This window comes from Fukomys damarensis, unplaced genomic scaffold, assembly GCF_012274545.1.
Source record: "Fukomys damarensis isolate Sample0158 unplaced genomic scaffold, DMR_v1.0_HiC HiC_scaffold_38, whole genome shotgun sequence".
Classification (NCBI taxonomy): domain Eukaryota; kingdom Metazoa; phylum Chordata; class Mammalia; order Rodentia; family Bathyergidae; genus Fukomys; species Fukomys damarensis.
The window spans coordinates 50,428,699-50,456,135 of NW_022900950.1; the positions used below are offsets into that span (position 1 = coordinate 50,428,699).

The 27,437-nt window shown below is 37.1% G+C and overlaps 2 protein-coding genes and 1 long non-coding RNA gene across 5 annotated transcripts in view; 2 read left to right on the forward strand and 1 right to left on the reverse strand.

The window, feature by feature from the left end:
• Nucleotides 1–14,129, forward strand: part of Cpb2 (carboxypeptidase B2) — a 65,719-nt gene extending 51,590 nt beyond the window's left edge. The window contains exons 8-10 of one of the 2 annotated variants that reach the window (XM_010637034.3): nucleotides 7,722–7,924; nucleotides 10,020–10,107; nucleotides 13,806–14,129. In XM_010637034.3, the coding sequence (XP_010635336.1) occupies nucleotides 7,722–7,924; nucleotides 10,020–10,107; nucleotides 13,806–13,990 (476 nt within the window). In that variant the 3' untranslated portion in view covers nucleotides 13,991–14,129. The remainder of the gene's footprint in view (nucleotides 1–7,721; nucleotides 7,925–10,019; nucleotides 10,108–13,805) is intronic. The other variant, XM_010637033.3, reaches the window with a different exon arrangement.
• Nucleotides 13,951–14,643, reverse strand: LOC104871191. The gene is made up of 2 exons (XR_782780.2): nucleotides 14,563–14,643; nucleotides 13,951–14,428 (listed from the first exon to the last, which is right to left on the reverse strand). It is a non-coding gene; the product is annotated as an uncharacterized LOC104871191 (long non-coding RNA).
• A 106-nt stretch (nucleotides 14,644–14,749) lies between these two features.
• The window catches only part of Zc3h13 (zinc finger CCCH-type containing 13), a 76,864-nt gene continuing 64,176 nt past the window's right edge, over nucleotides 14,750–27,437 (forward strand). For both annotated transcript variants that reach the window (XM_010637035.3, XM_019209411.2), the window contains exons 1-4: nucleotides 14,750–15,074; nucleotides 23,158–23,283; nucleotides 23,622–23,731; nucleotides 25,114–25,225. In XM_010637035.3, coding sequence (XP_010635337.1) covers nucleotides 23,167–23,283; nucleotides 23,622–23,731; nucleotides 25,114–25,225 — 339 coding nt within the window. In that variant the 5' untranslated portion in view covers nucleotides 14,750–15,074; nucleotides 23,158–23,166. The remainder of the gene's footprint in view (nucleotides 15,075–23,157; nucleotides 23,284–23,621; nucleotides 23,732–25,113; nucleotides 25,226–27,437) is intronic.

Genomic DNA, 27,437 nt, shown 5'->3' on the forward strand with positions numbered 1-27,437 from the left:
TTTGCAATCTCTAGATTGATAGACACAGAATGAAAATCTGAGTCTCACTGTCCAGTGATAACCAAGAAACCATATTGTTATTCAATAGCTTGCTTCTAAAAAGTGGCTTGCCAACTAAATGTTATCAGGTTTGGGGTTGCTCACCTCTCCTTCCAGAGTTGGATTCCAACAAAGAACTGAATGAAATGAGCAAAAGGCAATGGCAAAGTTTATTTGAGAAAGTAAAAGTAGAGTGGGAGTGAAATTGGCTCTGCAGAGCAAGCGTGGGCTGAGTAACTAGAAAAAGAGGGTAAAAGCAAAAAAAAAAAAAGGTACATGCTGCATCTGAGAAACACAGCATGGACTAATGGACTAATGTGGAAAGCTGTGATAGCACAGTCTTCATGGCATTGATGTGTCCTTTTATACCATCTCAACCTCAAGGAAACTCAAGAGAATGTCTGGATCCTGAGAGGCAGCACTGGGATCTCACACCTCAGGCTGAGGCCAGGTCTAAGTCATCCTATTAAAAAACTGTTTTAGAGGGGGGGTCCTATCACATTCCCAAAACTGGAGGGCAAGGGCCAAATACTGACTGTCCTCTTGGCTCATTTATCTTTTAAGCTTTGGTCTCCAACCTTCAGCTGTTGAAAATCCAAAGGTCAATTTCATGAGTATTGAAGTGGCACCAATAGGTTTAACTATCATAATCTCTTCTGCATATCAAGCACTTTAAAATAGGATGTACAGCCACAGAACTATTTTTTTCTTTTTTCATTTTTGAGACAGAGTCTATGTAGTTGAGAGTGACCTGGAACTCACTATGTAGCCCAGGCTGGTCTTGAACTCACAGTGATCCTCCTGCCTCAGTCTCCCAAGTTCTGGGATTACAGGCATGCGCCACCACGCCCGTCTACACAGAATTTCTTTGCCAGTGATGATTGTCCTAGAAGTTAGGTTCCTGTAGAATAACAGATAATATTTATAAAGTTGTACAGAGAAAATTTGAAACCAAGAGCAAACATAGCATTTTAGCATAACAATTATGAAGACATCTTAATAAAATGATTATATTGTTATTATCTCGGAAACATATTTATATTTTTATTTTGTCAATCAGCTAATTTTATCCAATTATAAAACATTAAGTGACATAAACGTTCACCTAAATTTGTCACTTTTCTTAACAAAGTGCTTTTCTAAATAGAATGTACTTGTTTTACAGATGTACTTGATAGTTTACTAATGTGCAAAATTTAATCATTATAACACTGCCTCAACTGTACAATGTTTAGGCACGTTTGTCATAACAATTACATCACAGTTGCATAACCATAATCCTGAAAAGGTTCACCATCATAAACAACTGACTTAGTCTGGAGATTATCAGTATGATAAAGTGTTTTTCTAAGTTCCACATCCTAGAAGGCCTGTATGTTTGGGAAATACAAATGCACTTGATGTATCATGAGGTTAGCAATAATTAACATCATAGCTATAAAGAAATCTTTACATGTGTATACATGGCTTTTACTCTTATGGCAAAGTTTAGGTTCCTTTAATAGGTTTACATGGTATAACTGCACAGACAAGAATTAAAGGACATTTTTAGAGCTCTTGTAAGTTTAGGAAAGTGTTAATGAACACAGATAGACTTATTACTGAATATATGTGTATCTCATTTATACAATAATAAAATGTTTAATCAAAGCCAATAGGTGCAGGTCAAGTTTTAAATGACTGTACTAAATTTAAAGGAATGCCAAAAAGTTTAATTATTTTATACATGTGAGGTCTAAAAATAATGTAAATTGAATGAAAGAAAGACCTTATTAATAACTTTAGAGCCTCTTTTTTTTTTTTTTTAATGCAAGGTATCCCTGTGTAATTCAGGCTGGCCAGGAACTCACTATGTGGCTGAGGTTGGCCTTGAACTCATGGCAATCCTCCTGCCTCAGCTTTCCAAGTGCTGGGATTACAGGTGTGCACTACTACACCTACCTGTAGAACATTTGAAGGATAATATACGTCTGAAATTTAATACACAGAAACCTGCATTTCATTCATAATCTTTATGTTACTAAACTTTAAAGTTTTTATTTGAAATCCCATTGATACTGGAATGCTGGGATCATGACCAAGAATGGAACCATGGGCAAAGGAGGTAGGGTGCAAGCAAATCTACTTGAAAGATATATCAGCAAGAAAGTAAAAGACATAAAGGCAAGAAAGTAAAAGACATAAAGGCAAGGAAGTAAAGCTCCTGCTCTCCATGAAGAGGGTTCTGGATTGCATACCCATGAAGGCTCTTTCTCTAGGGGTTTTTAAGGGATTTAGGAGGGAACTCAAGCTGTGGTGCAAGCAATATAATGTGAACCCTATAAAAGAATACATATTTTTATGGTGCAATCAACGCAGTGTTTGTGCAGGGCCCTGCACCCTTTGGCCATTGATCTGCCTGATCATGCTCTGGGGAGGTCCCGGACAGCCAAAGGACATCTGGCAGATAGTTCTGTAAGATAAGTGAAGGATTATGACTCAGCAGACTCCATATACCTTTATATTTCTGATATAAAGGCTTCCCAACTCCATTTAGGGGTCGCTGTCCTTACTTCTTAATAGAATCCAAACTCCTGTCTCACTAACTGCTGTTACACTGTGTAAGCCTCAAGCATATTATCCCCCCACATCTTGTAGTGTTTTAAGTGAGTTTGGCCATCCTCAAAAATCCTGTACAAACCAGGCGTGGCGGCACATGCCTGCAATCCCAGCACTTGGGAGGCTGAGGAAGGAGGATCGCTGTGAATTCGAGACCAGCCTGGGCTACGTAGTGAGCTCCAGGTCAGTGTCACCTACATAGTGAGACCCTGTATAAAAAAAAAAAAAAAACAAAACACCAAAAATCCTGTACAATCAATTAATTACAGAGCCAGAAGTTTACAGGGACAAAAATAAAAAAGGAAAAAAATAACTGATTTAAGCTCAAAACAAAATCTTTAATGAGGCAGTTGTAGGTACTTTAACCAGTTATTAAAACAGACTATCAGGCAGACAGACAAGAGAACATATAGTACACATGAAGCAATTATGTTTAAATAGCATGCACTTTTAGATGCAGTGGCCATGCTGATTTATAACAATCTTTTCTGCAGTTTTAGATTTTAACTATAGAGTTGTCAGAACATTTCCTATGGGTCATCAATTAGTGCTCTTTTTCTTATGTAAGTCCTAACAGTATTTCCTTTAATAATTTAAATTACTCCGAGTATCTTTTTCTTGTTACTTACCACAATAGATTTTACCTAGTAAGTGTCAAAAGGGGAAAGAAAAAAAAAACTATAAATTGCTAGGTAGGGTCTTTATTCTCTCTCCTTATTATAAGACCAAGTTTAAGGGCTTGTTTTTTGTTTTTATTTTTTACTCTCTGGCTTACATTTGGAGAAAAATCAACTTTTAAAAATCCTGCATTTTAAATTGGTCCTAAGTTTATAAAATATAACCTAGAGATGATGTTTTGGGGTCTGACATTGAATTATCCATAATCATTTAAGATGTATCATATGTCTTTAAGATCTCCCTTGTGTATTTTTGGAAAGAGATGGAGATAGAAAAGAGAGAGAAACACTGGGGATGTAGCTCAGTGGCACTGTGCCTGCCTAGCAAGTGCAAGGTCCTGAGTTCAATTCCCAGTACTGGAAAAAAAAGAGAGAGAAATGAAGTTCCTATTTAGGTTCCTGAGGTCAGGCTGTCTGAGCTGCTTGCCTCATGCTGGGGGCTCCCCACCATGTGCGCAGTGCACTCCAAACCAGAGTTATGTTACAGGTATGACGTGTCCACCCCACACCGAGGTCAGGCCATGTATGCGGCCTGCCTAAGGCTGGGGTCATGCTGTGTGCCTGGTTTCCCAAAGACAGAACTGCCAGAACTGGCAGGGCAGATCATTGATTAGATGTCCCTGCTGGTCATGTGGAAAGCTGCTGCTCATGTCCAGAATAAGTGTTCTTGTTCCTGGCACATAGCTATTCTAACATTATCAATTGGTTAGGAAAGCAGGAAATGGAGTTGTACACAACAGCTGAGCTTGGCTCAAAACTTGACCCTATAGTTGGGCATGGTATCTCATTCCTGAAATCTCAGAACTCGGGAGGCAGAGGCAGGAGTGTCACTATGAGTTTGAAGTGAAACTGAGCTACATAGTTAGTTCAACATCAGCCTGAACTACATAGCAAGACTTTATCTCAAAAAAAAAAAAAATCACATGCCATTCTAGATAGGGAGATAAACTCGAGCACAAAATTATCATTAAAACACAAGAACCAGGGCCAGGGATTTAGCCCAGTGGTTTCGCTGCCTGCCTCGCAAGCACAACAACCTGTGTTCGATCCCTGGTATCAAAAAAACAAAAACAAAACACAAGAACCAAATAACATGGAGGGAGGAAGCAAGCTAACATTAGAGAAACAGCCTAAAAAGACTCAAGAAAAAGAAAAAGAGGCTGGGCATGGTGGCGCATGACTGTTATCCCAGCCCTCGGGAGGCTGAGGTAGGAGGATCACTGTGAGTTCGAGACCAGCCTGGGCTACATAGTGAATTCCAGGTCAGGCTCAACTACATAGCGAGACCCTGTCTCAAAACACCAAAAAAAAAAAAAAAAAAAAAAAAAAAAAAAAAAAAAAAAAAGAAAAAGAAAAGAAAAGAAAAAAACCTATAGGCAGTGCTTGAAAGGTAGTTCTAGGACCCAGGAAGGTCATGGCAGACAGCTGAGAAAAGCCAAAATGGAGCCTCTCCCATGGGCCTGTGTACTAATACCAGCTGGGAAAAAAAAGAGGTCACATGCTTGCCTTCCCCGTCCCACATGGTGGAACACATGGAATTAGGAATTGACCCCAGAGCCATGAGAAAACTTCTTGAGCTCCACAGTCCATTAATCTCCTCCACCCTCCAGCTTCCTGTCTCTCCCTGATAACATTAGAAAAAATTAAAGGATTTGAGTTTTCTGGCAGATGAAATCCTGAGTGAGAGAGAAGAGACAAAAAAGGGCATGAGGGTTTTCTTAGGGAAAACAGGAGGGGAAAAAATGTGAACCAGTGGGATCCTCACTTTGAGTCTACAGACTTCATATGGTCCTGTGGATAACATCAGCTATTACCCAAATGGACCCTTGAATAAGCATAACTTAGGACAAGCTCCCAGGCACCTAAAAAGGAGGGCTATGACATCAGGTGGACTGAGTTTAAGCCCTTTGGTTGGGAGAGACAGAGACGAGAGAGAGAGAGAGAGAGAGAGACAGAGAGAGAGAGAGAGAGAGAGAGGGAGATCAAAAAAAGCAGTTAATGGATCTCCACTTATCTAAAGTGGTTAGGACCCAAAAGTGTGCATGATTTATTGCTTCCCTTAGGAGTCACTCCAAAGGCTGGTCTTCTCCGTGATGTCTCAGGACTGAGTTTTCCCTGCTGGTTGCATGAGAAACTTTGCTTGAGATACTGGATTGGCCAATCCTTATATATGTCTCCCTAACGAGCAAATTTTAGTTCTATTTTATCTGGTAACAAGGTATGTGGACCTGAGAGAGGCTGTCACACATCATAGAGATACCGCTCAACACCTCTTTCCATGCTGGTTAGAGTAAGCAAGTGCCTCTTGTCTTTGGTGCTTTTACGTACAAGCATTCATCTACTAGGGACTTGGGGAGCCTCTAACTGTTGGAAAGGTAAAACAAACATAAGGTTGCAGAAGTTAGTAGACAGGGAGAGTGAAAAATGGGCAACAAAAGAGATAAACTATTTTCCAAAGGACAAGGGCTTGGAGAAAATAATGCTTCAGAAGGCAAAGAGTTAAAGGAAGTGGGGAAAATAAAACATGAAAAAATTTTGGCTGGATTTACCAAAGTCACTTTCCTGATGGCTCTTTTATCTCCTGACGGGCTCACCAAGAGAAAATGTCACAAACTGGATCCAAGAAATTCTCAGACGGTTGAAATAAGGAACCTAACCCACTCTTCTGTAGAAAAAGTTTGTGGGTTCCCTGGCTCTTGTCATAGAAAAAAAAATTTTAGGACATGTCAGTAAGAGGCACAGGAAGGGATTATTAGGCACAGATTTTAGTAGGACACACTCAAAAGTGACGTGTAGGCACCCAGAGAAATGGAATGCATTATTTCCTGGAAAAGAAAACATTTATACTTCTCTTAAAGAGATAGAAACTCTGGGAAAAGGTGGCCTGTCCCCAAAAAGGGTATTAGCCTGTTCTACAGGTATGGGCACAGGGCTTTTTTTTCTTTTAGGTAATTTGGATTCTCTCAAGCTATTCCTTATCTTAGTATCAGGCTCTGCTCTTTACTTTTTGAACTGAGTCTATTTGTGGATTTTCAGTATTCCTAAGGAATTTGGGGTACGACAGGTCTGATAGGAAAGATGATAATCATGATGATGATGGACAGCAACAGTTATAGAACATATATTGTATGCCAGACACTCTTTAGCAATTATATACAATAGCTCATTGTATCTGCATTTAATCCTCATTTAATATATAATGTCCCTCATTTTGCAGATAAGTTAACATATAATTTCCCTCATTTTGCAGATAAGAAAATTGAGGTATGGATAGGTTTAAAAAAAAACCCAAGTTTATATAGCTACTAAATGACAAATTCAAGAGTTGAATCTAGTGATAGGATACTTGACACTATGCTGCATAGTTTCTTATTGTGATGGATAGCTATCACCAATAGTAACATTTGCATGTCCTAAAATAACACTGTGTAGTTCATATAGTTGTTGTGAAGAATTACTGAGATATTGCCTAAATATTAGCAGTGTTCCTGACATACAGCACATGTTCTATGGGTTTCAGATGGTAGCAGGACTACTATTACCATTTTTCATTCAAGGGGGTAGCTGGACTAAGACTAGATTCTATCCTCAATTTCACGTTATCATTGGAGGGATTCAGATAGACAGAACACAAATTAAAAACCAAATTCTGGAACCTCAGTTGTTTCCAAGAGGGAATAATCCTTTGAGTCAATAGTGGCTCCCTGGGACTCCACCCATGTGAGTTAGGGAGAGAGGGAAGTGTTGAAAGGAAGGTTCTCTCAACAGAAAGGATGAACATTATAGTGACACCAACTATCACTATCCCCTTTTATTTACTAAACCAAGTTAGCAAGTTAAAGTAGCACAGGAAACTGATTTGCATATTCTGAGTTCCCAAGCAAGGTTCTTTTGTGGACTATATATTTAGTAATTTTTGTTTGCTGTTTTGTTTGTTTCATACCAGGGATGGAACTCAGGACTTTTTGCTTGTTAGGCAGACACAGTGCCACTGAGCTAAAACCCTGCCCCGACAAACATAGTAATTTTTAAACTGCAAATATTAGAAAAAAATTCAGTTGATTAAAGCAAATGTGGTTTATTTTTCCTCACATAATCAGAAGTTTGGAAGCATATCCAGCATCTCTGAGACTTCTGTCTGTTTTCTCAGAGTTGCAAGACAGTTGCCCCAAGGCAGAAAGGAACACATGGCCTGGAAATAAGGTTACATGGTATGTTTGTAAATATCTGGCTTCAAAAGAAACATAAGCAACATTCCTGTACATCAAGATTATGCTCTTTACAGACCTCTCCCTAATCCATTTACCTAAATACGCTGTCATCAGTGTTAGGAGAATACATTGTCAAGGAAATCAGAAATTATGATAGTATTTAGACTCCCTTAAAATTCTCTTATAACTTTACTAGAGGAAGGTGCATCAAGTTTCTCATGCTCTGAAACCTACTGTGGACCTTATCCTGAATCAGAGCCAGAAGTAAAGGCGGTGGCAAATTTCTTGAGAAGACACATTAAGCATACTAAAGCTTACATCAGCATGCATTCATACTCCCAGCAGATACTGTTCCCATATTCCTATAACAGAAGCAAAAGCAAAGACCATGAGGAACTGGTAAGTACTACTTAATTCTTTTTCTCATTAGATTTCGGAAATAAAATAATACATAGTTCAAGAAGCAAAAACTATGGAAAAAACCTTTCTCCACTTGATGACAAATGTACAGATGTTTTGTATCACTGTCTAATGCTAGGGGCTGATCAGATTCTTGAAATACCTGTATTGGGAACAAAGGGGAATAAAAAGAAACAGAGACAATATTCAAGGTTCAAGTGAACTGGAAGGAGCCTGCCCCTAGTGGACAGAATCGATAATCTCCATGGTTAACCTGTTTTTATGAGCAGCAAGAAGCACAGGGGGAGGGGTAGTGTACTTTTCCCAGAACAGTGACTACAGTAAGACTGGGGCAACAAAAAATGAGGAACAAGTTAATCCTCACAAAGGGAACAAGTTAATGGGGATTAAGTCCTTCCCTATACCTGGATTCTTGCTTTTTTTTTTTTGCATTATCCTCAACAGATGTTATCTTGCCTAAAGAGCACTGTGATTATGCGCTTTCCTTACACAGCCAGGAAATATGCAGCCTTCTGAGTATTTCCCTATTCCTAATGCAAGTCACATTGGCCTTAGGCCTGTAAGGCCTGTAGCTTGTCCCCCATGAATCTATACATATCATGGGTGATCCTCAACAATCTGTCAAGAGTCACCGAGATGAAGGTTCACTGGATTAAGGGGTTGGAGGCTTTAAAACTTCACTGAAGCAAGAGTTTTTTGTTTGTTTTGTTTTGTTTTAAGAATGCCATGGACAATAGAGGTTCAAAGAAGACACACACAGGGGTGGGGATATGCTGCTTCAGTTGGTAGAGGGCCCTGAGTTCAATCCCCAGAATAAATATCTCATAGAGTGTAGCAACATATATGTTCACTAAACCAATTTATTCCAGTAGTGAAACACAGTGCTGACTGGGATAGTCAGAGATGGCCTCTTACCTCCTTTAGAGGTAAGTGCTGAGATAAAGGAAGGGATGTGGTATCTTCCATTCTTGAGGGACTCATAGGCTATTAAGGGTTGACATACTGCAGAGAAATAATAATAAAATACCACTGACATCAAAGGACAGTCACCATTGTAGGCAATTTTGAAAGATTTCTATGTACTCAAAGGGAAGGGATAAGCTTTCAAGCAGAAGAGATGGCATTGCTCACAGAAAGCTTGCTCAAGGGACTAGGAGTGGAGGGTAACATCATCAGAAAGTAGGCACGGTCCTCTTGTGAAGGGGTTGAAATGTCAGAATCAATTTGTATTTTGTTTTGTAGACAATGGGATTCCATTAAGACGTAAGTTTTGGACAAGGGAATGACTCAATACCATACACAGTGATTATATATCTATATCTATAGATATAGATTAGATAGAAAGATATACTGATATTCTGCTAGATTTGTCCAGAAGGTGATAGTGATGACCACGAGGCTAGTCTTAATTTCTGGGTTAAGTGGGAACTTCAGAAAAGTTCTTCATAACCAAATGTAGTCCATCTTAGTGGGCTTAGTTATTATCCTGCTACCTACTAGGGGCACAATCTTTTTTATTTGATGAGTCTTTGGAAGTCATTAGACTTTTAACAAATTTTTTATTTTTGGGTACCAGGAATCAAACTCAGGGCCTTGTGCTTGCCAGGCAGGCAGGCACAGTGCCACTGAATTAAAACATTTTAAACATGAAGAAAAGAGAATTTGTGTGAAGGATGAGAAGTGTATCATCCATGCAGTGGGTGCATATATATTTAGAGAATTTTGATTTAAAGTTTGATGATAATTTTGTCTAGGAATGGAATAAGTCCAAGCCTTTGAAATGGAGTTTATTTTACATAATAAATGGATTCCTGGAAAGCCATGTGAGAATTTTTTGGCACAAATTAAAATATCAAAATTTTCAATGCACTGGAAGAGTTTATGTTTAAAACCAACCATTTGTGATTGCCATAAAGTTAAAAACATTAATATATTCATCTTAACTTACTTTTTAGATACATCTAGGTTTTTCATACACACTTTTATTTAATTAATGTAATTGTTTTTCAAAACTTCCACCTGTCCTGTTTCAGAACTGCACATTAACTGAAATTCTATATCCTATTGCTTTCAGTCTCTAGTGGCCAGGGAAGCAGTTCGTGCTATTGAGAGTATTCATAAAAATACCAAGTATACACATGGCAGTGGCTCAGATACTTTATGTAAGTATTTCTTTTTAAGATCTCGGAGAACTGAGTAATTAAATGTATCTGTATTTAATTTTTCTATGTAGGTGTAGTTTCCAAACATAAGGTCACATGTAAAAACAACTGAATTATAATAATTAGAAACAGAAGCATAATAGCTGTGACAGTGCTGAACAAAGTTGTAATAATATATAACTAAACTAAAAAGAAGCCAACATGGTATTTAAGAAATGCTTGTATAGAGTACAGATTACAGAGTTGGTATCACACTGGTTAAGATGAAAGTGTCATAAAGGGGCAAAAGAATGTGTAAAGCGTCCAGGGCCATCATGTAAGGTTGTGCATATTGTACACCAAGTGTCCCCAACCCTGGGACACAGATGGTGGTCTGTATTTACAGCCGCCCACCTCCCTTGCGTTACTGCCTGTCATTACTGCTGATCCTGTCAGATCATCAGTGGTATTAGATTCTCACAGGAACACAAACACTACCGTGACCTGCCTATGTGAGGGATCTAGGTTACACACTCCAGAAGAGAATTTGACAGTGAAACAGTCCACTCCAACCCTCTGTTGGTTGGTGGAAAAATTATCTTCCATGAAACCAGTCCCTGGTGCCAAACATGTTGGAGACTGCTATTGTACACTACACAAACCTTAGTGATGCCATTTTTCTTAGGTGCTTTTTAACAATAACCTGTACTCAAGAATATATAGTTCATAACATTCTACAGTTGAATGTCTTCTTGATTAATTTCTGCTGGAAGATATTTATGGAGAGATTCCTAAGTACCATAGTGGAATGACAGGTAATGATTTTGTACTTTTGAAGCTGGGGGGTAAATGATATGAGGAATAAAAAAAATAAAAAATAAGCATGAAAGTATGTATCAGCAAACTGCGGCCTAAAGCTCAAGTCCAGCCTAATTTTTATGTAACCATTGAGCTAAGAATGATTTTTCATCTTTTTAAATGGATGAAAAAAAAACACAGAAGAATACATTTTGACATGTGAAAATTATATGAAATTCACCTTTGTGGATGTTATTGCAACACAGTTCTGCACATTCATTTGCATATGGTGTATAATGGCTTTCATAGCAGCAGACCTCAGTAATTCTAACAATGTGGTCCAGAAAACCTAAAATATTTAAAATCTGGTCCTTTACAGAATAATCCTGCCAACTCCTGATGTTAAATAAATACTAAAGTATAGTGCAATTTCATTAGATGATTTAAAGAAAATAAAGTTTAAAGGTTTGAGAATGACTGTAAGGTAACACAGGCAATTAGTTAAGAAATATGGGAAGGTCTTGGTAAAGTGACGTTTCCTGGAGAACTACCTGTAACGGGTTGCCAAGTAAAAGTGAGAAAAGGCCAGGGGTAGGGAATGGCATATGAAAAGGCCTGAAGACAATATATATATATATAGTCCCGGGGTTTGACCTACAATGTATAAAAAGTCACATTTATGCTACTTTCAATATGATGTTTGAGCAGCAGATGCTCTATTAGTAGGATGCCCCAGAGTTTCCCTCTTCCTCTGTCAACCACCTTATATCGGTGTCCCTTGGTTTACTGCTGACTTTGCTGATGCGGACCCAGGACCTTACCCTGGTACAGAAAAACCCCACTTACCTTCACAATTTGGAGCTTTTTTATTCTCATATTCTCTATTATTGCTTCCCAAAGCATTAACTATGGTGAAGGGCTGAAGAAGCTTTTAGAATAGCCCTGTTATGAAATCAGTTCATCTACACCCACTCATTCATCCAGGATGCATCAATATGTACACATATGTGTAAGCACAGGAAAAATGCTGGAAAAATAAATGCCAGATGTTGATCATGGTTGTCAGAAATATTTGCTGAATTAATTAAACCACTCCTGACAACTATTTAAAAATATTATAAATCATACTTCAGTAAAGAACTTTGTAATCAATCCATGTATAAGCAGAAAGAGACAAAAATGGTTATTTTTGCTTATTATATAATTGTTTACCTGGAAAACCGTAAAAAGCCAACCAAAAATATTAGTATCAATCAGCATTGGGTAAAGTGTTCAAGAACTAAATATACATAAAACTAGAACTATTTTTCTTTTTGCCATTTTTTTGAGACAGGGTCTCACCAAGTAATGCAGGCTGGGCTTAAACTCACTGTGTAGTCCTAACTGACCTCAAATAAACAGCAATCCCCCTGCCTCCTGAGTGCTGAGATTTCAGGCATGTACCACTACACCCAGCTAGACCTTTCCTTTATATAAAAATGATCATATAGAAAATAAAATGGAGGGCCAGGGATTTAGCTCAGTGGTGCCATCGCATGCCTCATAAGTCCTGAGTTTGACCCCTGGTGCCAAAAAAGAAAAAAGGAAATGGAAAAAAGATCTGGCTGCATCCCATTACATACATACAAACATGGAAATACATCATACATACATATATACACACATACACATACACGTGTTTATTAAATGCAACAAATCCACAGAACCTATAGGAAAAATCTAGAAAACTTTTTTGATGTAACAGAAGAGAAAAAGAGCTTTTGTGTTTTTCAAATTTTTTGTTTTTTTGAGATAGGGTGTCACTATGAAGTTCAGGCTGACCCTGAATTCACTATGTAGCCCATGCTGGCCTTGAATTTGAGGCAATTCTGCTTCAGCCTCCAAGAGAGCTGGGATTACAGGGTTGCACCACCGTGCCCTGCTACCTCCGTGTTTATGAGAAAGCAATATAAACTTTTTCTAAGTTAATTTCAATGAAATTAATCTCAGTGAACACTTAAATGAGCCTGAAATTCATTTGAAAGAATAAATTTGAAAAAATACAATGGACTTTTGACTTAGAAACTTGATTAGTTTCTGAGGGTTGGTTGTCTGAGGTTGATTGTAAGTCAATACAGATGAGATCTGGATGTTTACCTGGGTACATGTTATAGATAACAAAAGGCAGATGAATCTTCCATTAAACTAATTAACCCAAGTTGTTTATATGTCAGTCTGGTTATAACTTGAGGATCTACTGTGCCAAAAATAAGACTAGCAAGATATTGCACCCAATAAGGTGTTAATGCACATTATAAACGTATAGTAATTATGACAGTGTAGGACTGGGTCTCAAAAAAAGAGGTCAACAGAAGGGAACAGAAGAGCACAGAAAGATATTCAAGTACAGTATGAGATCTAGCGTTCCAAAAGAAGGCTCTTCAAACTAAGAATGATGTCAGTTTGCAGGGCACATGCCTATAATCCCAGCACTTGGGAAGCTGAGACAAGGGGGATCATCACAAGTTTCACATCAGTCTGAACTAATAAGATCTTGTCTCAAAAAAAAAAAAAAAGTGATTGCACTTACGCAATAATGTAAAAATTTAAGTGAATGTATGCACTGAAAAAAACACAATAAAACATTGGTGGTTATCTCCTTTTTGTTTTTTGTACTGGGGATCGAACTCAAGACTTTGCACTTGTGAGGCAGTGGAACCACTGAGCTAATTCTCCGGTAGTGTTTATCTTTTCTTGGTAGTATAATGGTAGTGTTATGGATAATTTTTGTTTTCTTCCTTAACCTGTTTCCCATCAATCTCCATTTTCTGCAAGAAACTCAGGTTATTTAATAATCAGAAAAGTGCAAACTTACTTTCATTTTTACAAAAAAAAATCTCATTTTGTTAATTTGAAATATCTATCTTTTCTTCTTGTTTTAGACCTGGCTCCTGGAGGTTCCGATGACTGGATCTATGATTTGGGCATTAAGTACTCATTTACAATTGAACTTCGAGATACAGGCAGATACGGATTCTTGCTGCCAGAACGTTATATCAAACCTACTTGTACAGAAGCTCTAGCTGCTATCTCTAAAATAGCCTGGCATGTCATCAGGAACGTTTAATGCCCTTGACTTTTCACTCTGCTTCCGTAATTTTACGGATTCTAGCGAGACCATATCGTACTAGTTTCTAAATTTGATGAGTAGTTTTCATAAACGATTTTCCCATTCCTCCTTGCTTTTGCCAAAGAACACAATATATGCTACTTTGAAATTAAGACAGATTCGCGTGTATGTTCACTTTTAATTTCTGATGCTTCGCTAGCTACCTCAAGCAAATGTAGTACAGTTCCAAGGAGATAATTGTCTCTACCCAACGGGAGGAAAGTTGGTCAGGAGTACGTTCAAGTTTTCTGGTCGTTCCAGTAAACTTGTTTGCGCCTCTAAAAACACCACCGTACTTTCGGGCCGCCCCAACCACTGGCGAAGGCCAGGACCCCAAGGCCTGTGAAACTCAGAACAGATCCTGCCTCTCTCTCCAGCTCGGCCTCTCAGTAAACACTGGGAAGGAAAGAAAACAATGGCTGTATTATTTGCAGCAACAAACATGGTGTCTACACCACCTGTTCACCGTAACACGCTATATAATTAAAAAGGCAAAAATTTGTCTTTTGACTGGAACTCAGCTGTCCCACCTCCCAGCTCGCTGTGCCGTGGTCTCCTAAGGAACAAGCTACTGATTTCTACCGCCACCGCCAGCGCCTAGCTCGGCCGCGTCGACTTTACACCCGGGGGCGTGGCCGCGAGGGGCGAGGCCTGTGCTCTGACGACTAATTTGGCGGCCGGAAGCTGTCTGCGTCAGCACAAGAACTCGGCAAACCTCTGATTTCCGGCGGCGTTTTCAGACGATCCGCCTAACGGCCTGTTTGTGTATTCGTATCCTCTTCTTACTTTTCAGTCTCTTGGTTCTGTTTTTTTCCTACGTCCGGGTCTCGCTTGACCCTGGCGAAGTGGCGGACGACTTCCGCTTGTCGGCTGCCCTGGAGCCCCTCGCTTGCCGTGGCAGAGCCGCGCGTGCACATCCCTCTCCTTGTCGTCCTTTTCCCAGGTCCAGGCGCGGGGACAGATTGTCGCCTCCCCCGCTCCTTGGAGCGGAGGTAGTGGTGACACCTCGGAACTGTGCTGGGAAAGGGAACTTGGAAAGGAGGTAAGCAGTCATTAAGTAGGTGTGGGTATCTGACGAAAGGTGTCCGCCGATCCCGGGATAGGGAGGCCTGAGATAGGGGTCCATCGTCCTCACCTCTTCGGGTTTTCAGCGCAGCCTGAGCATCCTTTACTGAACTCTGCAGTAGCTTCCTATGCCCCGACCTCGTTTCTTACTCTGGTTATGATTTTGGCGCTCGACTAAGGGGACAGCTCTACTCAGACCAAAGGTTGTGCCTCTCTTCTATCTGATGTAGGTAGGCGTGGGAACCCTTGAGCGATGTTCTCATTTGTATGCGATAGGAGGGTGGTGCACAATATGGTCTTAGTTTTAGAGTCTCCCTCTTCACTCATCTCAGATATATTAAAGAAAAAAAGGTTCTTATATTTGAGTGTATTTGGTTTTGCTTATTTCCCGGCAGTTTTAACGATTTAAGTCTTGGGAGTTGAGGAGAGCTACTTTATCCTTACCATTCCCGACGTAGTTACTTTTGCCATTTGTCTTGTCAGAAACCGGAGAAGAAAAATAAAAGGAGAAGGTCTGTAGTTGTCAGGTTTTTTTTTTTTTTCTGACTAGACGCGTAATTTATGTGGCTGGAAAATAATTCAGAGTTGATAATACTGTAAGATCTTGATTGTGGATGATATTGTCCTAAACTATTTGGTTACATGGGGAGGCTAATTTGAGCGACTTTGAACATTTTGGGCATTGGCAGTCTCTTCAAGTGTTTGGATTTTTAAGAAACTCATTTAAAAAGTTTGGAAAAGATCTGAAGTTTGTAGTGCTGTTGGAGTAAAGCCAAATGATTATGCAGTACATTCCCATGTGTATGTGGCTAGTTAGCTGGGTCTGTTTCTGTAATATTTGACATCACTAGGAAGTAGGGAGAGAGATCTTTCCCAAAGGTAAAGGAGATCCAAAGATGGAGGGGAGGAGGGCAGGGAAAGGTGATTTTAAAAAATAATTAAGATATGTTATGTATATGTACCAAGTGCATAATATGTACATGTATATTATGTACTACAATTATTTACTGATTAAAAAAGGCTAAAAAAATTTGACATTATTGGCTTTACTATCTACATAAGCAATAGTTTGGAGCGTTTTGTGGACACAATCTATACATTTTAAAATAACTTCTAGTTTCTTAAATATTTAGGTGATAACAGGAGAGTCAACAGACTAAGAAAGTTGATGCAGGCATGTAGCAATTTGTGACTAAAAATAGCACTCTGAAACTTAAGACTTTTACTGTGCATCTGGTATGACCTGGTTTCATCCATATATAGTCTACCTTATAGTAATGCAATACGAATGCTATGTAAATAGTTGTTAATACTGTATTGTTTGTGGAATAATGAGAAAAAAGTTTTTGTATGTTCATTACAGGCACTTTTTAAAAATAAATTTTATTTTATCCACTCTTACCTTCCCTCTAGCCCCCTCCCCTCCTTATATACAGAAGTTTTATTTCTATTTTTTCCTTCTATTTTCACTTTTTTTCCTTGTCCCTTCCTTTCTCCCTCCCTCCTCCCTTGTTCCCCTTCCCATTTGAACATTTTCTTTACATTTCCCAATATCTGTTAAACATTTTAGTCCTTATTTCCACATTAGATTTCTCACACCAAAGAAACAATGTATTTAAACATCTGTGGACACCTTTTTTTAGAATATGTTTTATCTGAGGTTTGTTGAGTTCATGGTTGCAGAACCCATGCATATGGAGGGCCTCTTGCTGGATTCCTGATTACTGGTGATTTAAAATGAACATTGAGGGCCAGAATTTAGTTCAGTGGTTTCTCAGTCTGCCTCACAAAAGCAAGGCCTCGTGTTCTATCCCCTGTACAAAAAAAAAAAAAAATTAACAATGATTTTATGTTTTGAAATATGCAGACTTTTCTCATTTTCATATACATGATATAAATTTAAAATGTTAAAATCTAGTGAGTGGATGTTATTTTGTCTATGTCATTAAAATTTTAGTAAGTTATCAGTGTTAATTTGTATTATAGTAAGCATTGGCATTTACATATGAAAAGCAAAATTGTTTAACTTACATTTATATGGAATATTGGTTTTCAGTGGATGTTAGTTTTCCCCATCTTTTCATCCCCCCAGTCTTATACAAAGATGGAGCTATTTTACCAGGTATTTATTAGCAGTTGAAACATTAAATGGTGTGGAGAAATATAATAGATACAGATATATTTTGGGGGGGGATAATTTTGTATGTTGCAGCTCTATTCATTGTATAATAGTTGCCAGCATGGAATGTCAAGTTCTGTTAGCTCTATTTGGAATTCAGTTTAGAATTGTTTTACTCTTGAATCATCCACAGATCATCAATCTGTAAGGTTGTTTTATAAAGTTCTTATTTAAAAAGTTCTCTTAAACTTTATCAAATAAATTTAGCTGTTTTTTCCTTTTAAGAATATGAAATGTAAGCCAGGTCTGGTAGCACACTTCTGTAATCCCAGCACTTAGGAGGCTAAAGCAGGAGGATTGCTTTGAATTCAAGGCCAGCCTGGACTACACAGCAAGACCCTGTCTCAAAAAACCAAGATAAAAAATATGAAAAAAGAATATGAAGTGTGAAGAGACCTTATTTTTAATATAACCCTTTTACATTAGAAGTTTAGGCTAGTGGGACCTGCCTCGCAAGCACAAGGTCCCTAGTCCAATCCCTGGTACCAAAAAAAAAAGTTGAGGATATAAGGATTTGTCCTACTACTGTACTTGGAATATTTATATAGTTTTAATTGCTTCATTATTTAACTATTATCTAGTATGCTGCTACTTAACATAATTTATGCATTTGCTTATGCTACTGTTAGCTGAGACATTGGAAAGATGTAGTAATAGATTGAATTGAAGATGTCAAAACTGATAGTTTTAGCATCCCTAGCCTGAAATTCTAAAATCTAAAACATTGCAAAATTAAAAATTCTTTAAGCACCAGTATGACAACTACTAGAGGAAAATTCTAACTTCATGTGAGGAGTTGTAGTCAAAATGCAGATGCACTAAAAATACTGCATAGGGCCCACGGATTTAGCTCGGTAGTTCTGCCGCCTGCCTTGCAAGCACAAGGTCCTGAGTTCGATCCCTGGTATCAAAATAAATAAATAAATACAAATAAAAAAATAAAAATACCGCATAAAGATATCTTCAGGCTATGTGTATGAAACACAAATGAATTTTGAATTTAAACTTAACGTCCTACTTCCAAGATATCTTGCCATATATATTTTCAAATATTTCAGAATCTGAAAAGCCTGAAATACAAAATACTGTGGTCCAAAGCACTTTCATGACTTTTTTTTTTTTGGTACTGGGGCTTGAACTCAGGATGTTGCCTTTGTGAGGCAGGCGGCAGAACCACTGAGCTAAATCCCCGGCCCCCCAGAGCACTTCGGAGAAGACCTTCTGAACCTATGCATGTTTTATTGACAAGATTTTAATAATTAGGTGTTAAGAGTAATTGCTTATTCAGAAAGAGGCCCCTCTGTGTTTCTTTCAACCATGTTTATGGTATGAACCTCTGAGCACATTGTGATAATTGGACGTTTTCTGGAGTAGGGGAACATTTCCCATTTTTAAGATTCTTGTATCTAACTCAGTAGACTCAAAGTGTCTCAGGTTTTCACTGTTGTTTTCTTTTTTTATTCAAAAAGAGTTCATAAGAACTCTAGATACTCATTTACTCTGCCAATGGAGAAAAGAAATAGCAAAATAATTGAAAAGGCTTTAACCATTGTTGCCTGGCTTTAATAATGCCCTTGATTGGGAAAGTCATGATAATGTGGATAGAAGTGTGATGGCTATAACACTAAAACAAAAATGGAGTAAAACCTTACAAAAAGTGTAAATTATAGTAAGTTACTACCGTGACCTCAATTTATGGCCTCAGTGATATGAAGGACTTTAACATTTACGTTTTTATCTTATTTTAGTGTTTCTAATTTACATACTTTTAAGTGTTTAGGTCTCATTGAAGCCTGTGGTTGCAAGTGTAGAAATTTTTTTCTCCCTCAGTCAAATGTGCATTTTTTATTTTGTTGTGGTATTCATCTTTCACATGGGGCCAGATTTGTAAACAGGAATGAAAATTCTAATTGTCAGATTGGCTGGTAACATAATTTTAATAATTATATGGAAAGAAAGCCTTTATCTGGCGTATTGTAGGTTGTATATTTCAGACAAATGTTATTTTTTTTTTTTTTTTTTTTTTTTTTTTGGTACCAGGGATCGAACTTGGACCCTTGCACTTGCGAGGCAGGCACCAGAACCACTGCTGCCAAATCCCCAGCCCTGGATACATGAAATTTTTTTGTGTGTATATTTGTTTTTGTTTTGAGACTGACCTGGAACTCACTATGTAGTCCAGGCTGGTCTTGAACTCATAGCGATCCTCCTGCCTCAGCCTCCTGAGTGCTGGGATTACAGGCATGTGCTACCATGCCCAGCTTGGACAAATATTTTAAAAGTTATATGTTGTATCTATACAAGCATACTTATAATATTTTTATTTACAAACTCATGAATGTCTTGGTACTAATATTTAAGTAACTTTATTATTGACTAATAGAAGTTCCTAGATGAATATGCATTAGTCAGCTTTGCGTTACTATAATGAAATATGTGAAATAGGCTCCTGAAGAAAAGAAAGTTTATTTTAGCTCACAGTTGGAGTCCAACATTGGGCTCAACACTGGGTCTCTTTGGAGGGTAGCACACAATGGCAGGAGAACATGCAAAAGCAAACTGCTTATATCAGAAACCAGGAAGCAGAGAAAGAAGAATATATTGAGGTCCCAAGGTCCCCCTCTGTGGCCTAAGGTCCTCAAGACCTAAGATCTTCCCATTGGGTTTCATTTCGCAGTGCTGCTGCCCTGGGACCAAGCCATTTCTTTTTCTTTTTTGGTACCCAGTATTGAACTCCCATCCTTGCTTTTGCGAGGCAGGAGCTGGATCCACTGAGCTAAATCCCTGACCCCACCTTGGACCTTTGCGAGACATTGATCCAAACCCTAGCAGACATCATTCTAATTAGAAATTTTTAATTTCTGCTTTCCCCCTTTTTCCTCAGATCTCTAGGCCTACTTTTTAACCTAGACCTGATACCAAGATGTGGTGCATTGGTAAGGCAAAGTCTGGCACTGTTGGACTGTAAGAAAAAAGGAGAGTGCCTTGGCTTCATTGCATTTCTTCCCTAGATGATTCAGCAGTAGCTGGGTGTAAAATTCCTGGAAAAATCACAAAGTAGTAGATCACTCTTTAGTAGTTCTTGATTTCACTTCTAAAAGCAGTTTTGTCTATGCAGAAAGCCACTTTTCAAGGGGCAAGAATATAAACTCTTTGGAATCTTCAAAACTTGTATTAGGTTCTAAGATTACAGTGAAATTGTGAAACTGCTTTCTATCAGTGGGTCAGAGAATAGTGCTGATCTAAACAAAGGTGACAGTAGAAAACAAAACAAAAAATCCAAGAGAGTTAATTCCCTCATTCATTGGCAAAACAGGAAAGATGATAGATGACCAGCCTTTCAGATAGAATCATAAATAGCTTATTGTCCCAATTCTGGAATCTGCTACATTGATTTGTTTTGTTTTTTGAGAGGAGGATATGTTTAGGGGAGTCAAGGCCAATTTAGAGTAAGGGTATTAGAAACAGAACTAACCCATTTCTGTTGACGGTAGAGGGAAAAATGTAAACATAGGGCTTGTTTCTTTGAGGTAGTGTGGTGGGATGAGACAGGCTGCTTCTGAAGATAAAAATTTCCTTCACGTTCTATAGAAATAGCTCATGAGGAAATTTTGAACCCATTCAATTTTAAATTTATTAAGAAACTTTAAAAAAATGAATGGTTGAACCACAAGCAAGCAACCCAACAAGCAACCCTCTTTCTGTCCCTCATATCTTATCTACCCAGAACTATGCCAAACTCATCAGCAGACTGATTTAGCAGTCATACACCCTTGATCCCAGCATCACACGCTCTACATCCAGCCCTACCTGTAACTGCATGAGGCCTTGGGGGGACTTCTAGACACAAGCCATAACAGTCTTTATGCTTAGTAAATCAAAAAGAGCATATAAAAGTATACCAAATTTTCTTTGATTTGTTCACGTTTAGGCTGAATGAGTTTAAGAAAAATAAAGATTATAAGGTGGACACTATTATGTAGAATTGGCTATATAGTTCTTTACTTGGAGAACAGTTGATGCATAAGTGATTTTATGTTGCAGCAAATTCTTATGTGACACTGGGCTAATTTTTATAATTTCTAATTACTTTAAAATTATTTTTAAGGGCTTAAAAACTAGTTGTTATTGTATTAAAACAATAGTTACATCTTATGTTAGAGAATAATAACTAAACTACCATATTGTATCAGTTTTATTTTCTTCTTGTCATCATTTTGGTGAAGTGCTCTCATTTTTTAATGTTTTACAAAATACTACGTGGAGAATAATTTAACTAAATATTGTTTTGAATTTTTATTATTTATTGTTTTGCTTTAGTACTACCATGACTTAATGTCCTCTCCAGTGTTAGCTACTTCTTTACTTTGAGACCTTATTAAAGAGTGTTTGTGGTCTTTGTAACGATTACTTCCAAGCCAGGTGTGGATAGTACAAATTTGTTATCCCAGTTAGTTGGGAGGATGAGGCAGGAAGATGGAATTCAAGGCCAGCCTGAGCAGCTTAATGAGACCCAAAAAGGCTGGGGATGTAGTTGAGTGCCTGACATATAGGAGGTTTGATCATCAGGAAAAAGACTAGTTCTTTACCAAATGGAACTTTCAGTTTTTTTAGCTGCCATGCTTCATTGTAGTAAGTTTTGAAAACTATTACGGTTTAAAGTGTGATATAGCTTAGTTCTTTTTGCTTGTTCTTATTTGGCAGTTCCCTCCCACTTTTCACAGCAGACAGTTATTGGTCTAGAATTTAATAGCTTTTAAAGTTGAATCACACACCCATACACCCACACACCCACCCGTCTTGCTGTATACTTCAGGCTGGCCTTGAACTCCCAGGACTCCTCCAATCTCAGCCTCCTGAGTGCTGGTATTATAGGCCTTTGCCCCTATACCTGGCTAGAAATATTTTTATCATTTGCCTTTCTTTTCTTGTTGGTAAAATAGCCTATGTATTACTTCTAGCACCTTTGACTTTTATGTCAGCGTAGGATAGGTTGTAGTAACTTGTTGACTTTTTCTAGTTCTACAGCTTGTCCTGTTTTGAAAAAAGTCATCTTATCAACCTGAAGGCCTTTTTGTTATTTTACCAGAAAATAAATATCCTTATCAGGCTGCTTTTCTTTGACCTTTGAAGAAAAAGAAAATATTTAATGCTTATTTTTCTTCCATGCTGATTTGAGGCTAAACTTCTGCTGTCACTTAAACTGTATAAAACATACAGAATATGCTGAGCCAGGTCTGGTGTCCCATGCCTGTAATCCCAGTACTCAGGAGACTGAAGCAGGAAGATTGCAGTGAGTTTGAGGCCAGCCTGCATGGCATGGCAAGACCTTATCAGGAAAAGTTTTACCTGGTTTTAGTTTTTCATTTTCTGATACATCTTTTTCAGTTAGGCAGATGTCGGGCCAGGGATTTAGCTCAGTGGTTCTGCCACCTGCCTTGCAAGCACAAGGATTGGAGTTCAATCCCCGGAACCAAAAAAACAAAAAACAAAACAGGCAGATGTTGGTTAACAATTGTTCCTTAAAGGATGGGGTTACTCAATTTTGAAACAATTTTTCTAAGTAACTTGTTAAACATTTTGCAGTATTTTTTTCTGAGATTGAATATACCATGAAAAGCCTTGTTGCTGAATAGAATCATACTTGTTTACTCCACAGTAGTGGTATAGATTTCAAAGCTGTTTCATATTTACTAATAAGACATGTTTTATAAGATACTTTATTTTTTTTAAGTGTCATTCTTCTTGTCCTCTGTTCTCCCCAAGGAATATTCCTGTTGTTTTACAATGCTATCTACAGTTTTATCTATTTGTAAGTTATGGGCTGAGTTATTTAAACTAAAGAATTTTACAGTTTTGCTTCTTTCTTTTTTGGTTAAAGTGGTACAAAATGTCAAAAATTAGGAGAAAAGTCACAGTGGAAAATACCAAAACTATATCTGATAGCACATCGCGAAGACCCAGTGTGTTTGAGAGGCTTGGACCCAGCACTGGCAGTACAACAGAGGTGAGTTGTTGCTGGTGTGGTCATACATTTCTCTTAGAATCCTATTACTGAAAACTGATCTGCATAGTAAAGGTGAGCAGATTGTTTTACTTGAGAATGGTAGTTTAGTAAATTTTGTTGAATGTTTCATAAAAGAGTTAAAAAGGAAAAAAAGTAAAAAAGGTGGTAGGGCTTATTGGTTTTTCATATTTTTTCTGATGTTTTTTATTATTGGGGAGTAATATATTACTGGTTAGCTGGTGAGCTGGAGTTTTGCTAGCATTTGTCTTAATTTTGTCCAACTAATATGTCTTTTGTTCCAAATATAAAATCCAATTTACACAATATCTGTCCCTTAGACACAGTGCCGTAACTGGCTGAAGACTGGCAACTGCCTCTATGGAAACACATGCAGATTTGTACATGGCCCTTCACCTCGCGGGAAAGGTTACAGCAGCAGTTACAGAAGGTACACCAAGAACTTAGAATTGCTCACATACTAATAGAAGGTGGCTTTTGTATTTTATGTACTATGAAAATCTGAAATACAACCATATATTTGGTCAGAATTTCTTTGGATAGCCGTCTTATCTATAGTCAAAGACCCAAGAGATCTTTAGGTTGTTATTTTCAAGATTACTAAAGTGTTAGGTTTAAAATTAATTATGTTTGGTACATATGTTTTAACAATGGATTCTTTTGTACTGTATGTATAGCTAACTTTTCCCTCTATTTAAGACACAGTTCCATGATACTAGAATTTATTGTTAGTGAAGTTGATCTGTTGTTAACTTTTGAAATATTAAAATTTAAATAGTGTTTTTAATATGTTGTAAATTCAAATTTTATACAAGCCCTGTTGGTTAAAGTGCATTTGCCAAATTTTTAATCACTGTGATATCATAAATAAAATATATTTATATGTGGGTAAACGTACTTCCTGTTTAGAACATGATTTTGCTTTTAATAGAAGCTTTGCTAAATTGATCTTGCTTAATAGTGACCTTTTTATTTTTCTTTTGATTTCTTCCTGATTTTGTAGTGGTCTTTAAGAGGTAACATACATAAAGTGTCACAAAAGCAATTTAAACTTGATTCGTAGACGACTAATTTACGTAGTTCTAAAGTTGGGCGTATGCTGATTGGTTAGGCAACAGCAACATATAAGAACTGAACATTAACAAATGGAAACTTTTCTTTAGTTGAGTGAAATTGTGTGTAGATTTCAGAGTTTATTATAATTTAAATTTCAGATCCTTAATACTAGCTAACTACTTGTCCCCTTAAACAATACACATTTTAGTTTATTTGTGATGCCAAATACTCTTGATTGAGTGTCATTTGTCATCTTAATATATATGTTTAATTACCTGTAAGTATATACATAAACGCATTTGGAGAAACTATTTCAATAATTTTAATTTTTGTTTATATGAATACTACACTTTTAATATATGCTTTCATTCATCTGAAAACTTATTTGCTCACTCAGACTTTTTGTATAAGGTAGTTTTGAGGAAAGATGGGCAGAGAACTTTGTCTCATGGAAAAAAGTAATGCTATTACTAGACTTAGAATAAAGGATTTGCTGTTATGATTTTGCTATTTTGTATGTATTTGTGTGTATTTCCATATGGTAAATTCTTTCATTGGTATTGGTATAAAACCTGTATTTCTCATATATTTGCATATTAATATTTAAGTTGAAATGAGTTACTTTTGAGAAATTTAGGAGCTAAGAACAGTTAGAAAAGTTAAGATTTATGAGGTTTTTCTATAAGTATATTTTTGTAAGATGTTATATAAATTTAGGTTTTTGTTTTGTAATTTATGTTGTATTTTGATTCAAAGGTCACCAGAAAGACCTACGGGGGATCTCAGAGAAAGAATGAAGAACAAGCGCCAAGATGTGGATGGCGAGCCCCAGAAACGAAATACAGAGGAATCATCCTCACCTGTTAGGGTAAGGAATGAATTTTCCAAGACTCAGTTAAATTTCAGTAGTGATTTATTCTCTTCAGTTCCATTTTAAATATGTTGTATGCTAAGTGTATAGTAAATGTGACAGGTACTGTGCTATCGTAAGATGAAAGGAACTGATAGACAACAGGCAAGCTGAATTTATAGGGTTTCTGGGCTGTAGTGAGGATCATGAGTATCTGAGTATATTCTTAAGTTTTCAGAATTCAGCCATCCATCATGTTTTAATTCCAAGGAAGATTGAAGTGAGTTATAGTAGAACAGTTAGGAACTGAAACAGTGAAAGCAAAGCATGGGGTACAAAAACTGAATTAGAACACTGTTAAAAAATAGACATAGAAGCACAGAATTTAGCTGTGAATTTGTTAGCAATGAAGTAAAAAGAGATACACAATTTATGATGTGCACTGAATAAAACATAAATATTAGGAATGGAAATCATTCCTGGATCTTTTTTTTGTTTTTTCAAGAAATTTATCAAACTTAAGTAGTGTGTTTGTACCAGATTTATTGAGAGAGAATACACATACTGTACAGTTGATTCATTTCATTTGTGCACACCACTGTTTCACAGTCACACAGCTGTCACTACAGTCACTTTCAATACTCCCTAAAGAAACCTCATAGTTTTTGGTAGTCACTTTTTTTTTTCCTGCTGACCACCAGACCTACACAACTACTAAATGCCCTTTCTCTTCCTTAGATTTGCTTATTCTAGACATTTCACATAAATAGAATAATGTGTGATATTTTGTGACTAGCTTCCTTCACTCAGCATAATGTTTACAAGCTTCATGAAAGATGATAAAATGGGTCAATATTTCATTCCTTGTTTTTGCTAAATAATATCACATTGTATGGATAGACTATATTTTGTTTATTCTTCAGTTGATGGATACTTGGACTGTTTCTACTTTTTGACTCCTGTATATACTACAGCTATAAACATTTGTGTGTAAGCATTTGTATGGATATATATATTGTAATTTCTCTTGGTTTTATATTAAGTGGGATTTTTGAATCATGTGGTAACTGTACATTTAACCTTTTGAGGACCTGTTAGACTCTTTTATTAAGGGGCTGCACCATTTTACATTCTAGATAGCAGAATATAAGACCTTTCCAATTTCTCTACATCCTTACTTACACTTAAACTTTTTAATTATAACCATCTTTGGGGGTATTTAGTGATAATGTACAGTAATCATGGTTTGATTTGTTTATTTTCCTCTTGCTACTGCTATAAGTAGAGTTGTAGTGAATGCCTTTATGCACTTTTTTTGTTTTGTGTTTTTTTGTGTCTTAGGGAAAGAAAGATAGAGCTCTAGAAATGAGATTGCTTTGCCAAATGTGTAAATGACTATATAGTTCTGTTATAGAGTCATTTGCATTATTACCAGTAGATATGATTATGCCTATTTTACTTCACATTTTCTTTGTTAGTGTGTGTCAGAAAACTTGTATTTTTCCCTATTTTGGTATATCATTATAGTTTTCATTTGATTCTCTTAAATGTAAGGTTAGACATTCTCGTATTTTAAGTGTATTTTTCCTGTGAAATTTGCCCCTTTTTCTTTTTTTACTGTTGCTGGTGGTCTTTCTCTTCTTTAAATCTCTGCATTTTGGGATGCAAGTTGAGTATCCTTATCTGAAATACATGAGACCAGATTTTTGATCCATTTAAGATTTTTGAGGTATTTTCATATACATGAGATATATTGGGAGTGAGACCACTGTCTAAACATGACATTTTAAAAATATTTAAGTACATGAAACCCAAAGATAATTTTACACATCATTTTTTTGTACACCTTTGTTTTCACTGAGACCTGCCACACAAGGTCAGGTGTGGAATTTCTCACATGTGGTATTGTGTTGGTGCTCAAAATTTTTCAGATTTTGAAGCATTTCAGATTTTAGATTTTTGTATTAGTGATGCTCAACCTATAGCAACCTTTTTTTTATGATTTCAACTATAGGTAACTTCCTTTGTTTTTTCTTTTTCTGTTAAAGTTTTTAAGAGCAGCCTTAGGTTCTTATCAATATTGAATTGAAGGTACAGAGATCGCTCATGTGTCCCCTCTCTCTGTACATGCAAAACCTCCTCTACTTGTTAGTAGTACTAATAATGTCTCCCAGAGTGGTGAATTTCTTATGAGAGTTGAACCTCTGTTGAAAAATTGTTATTGTCCAAT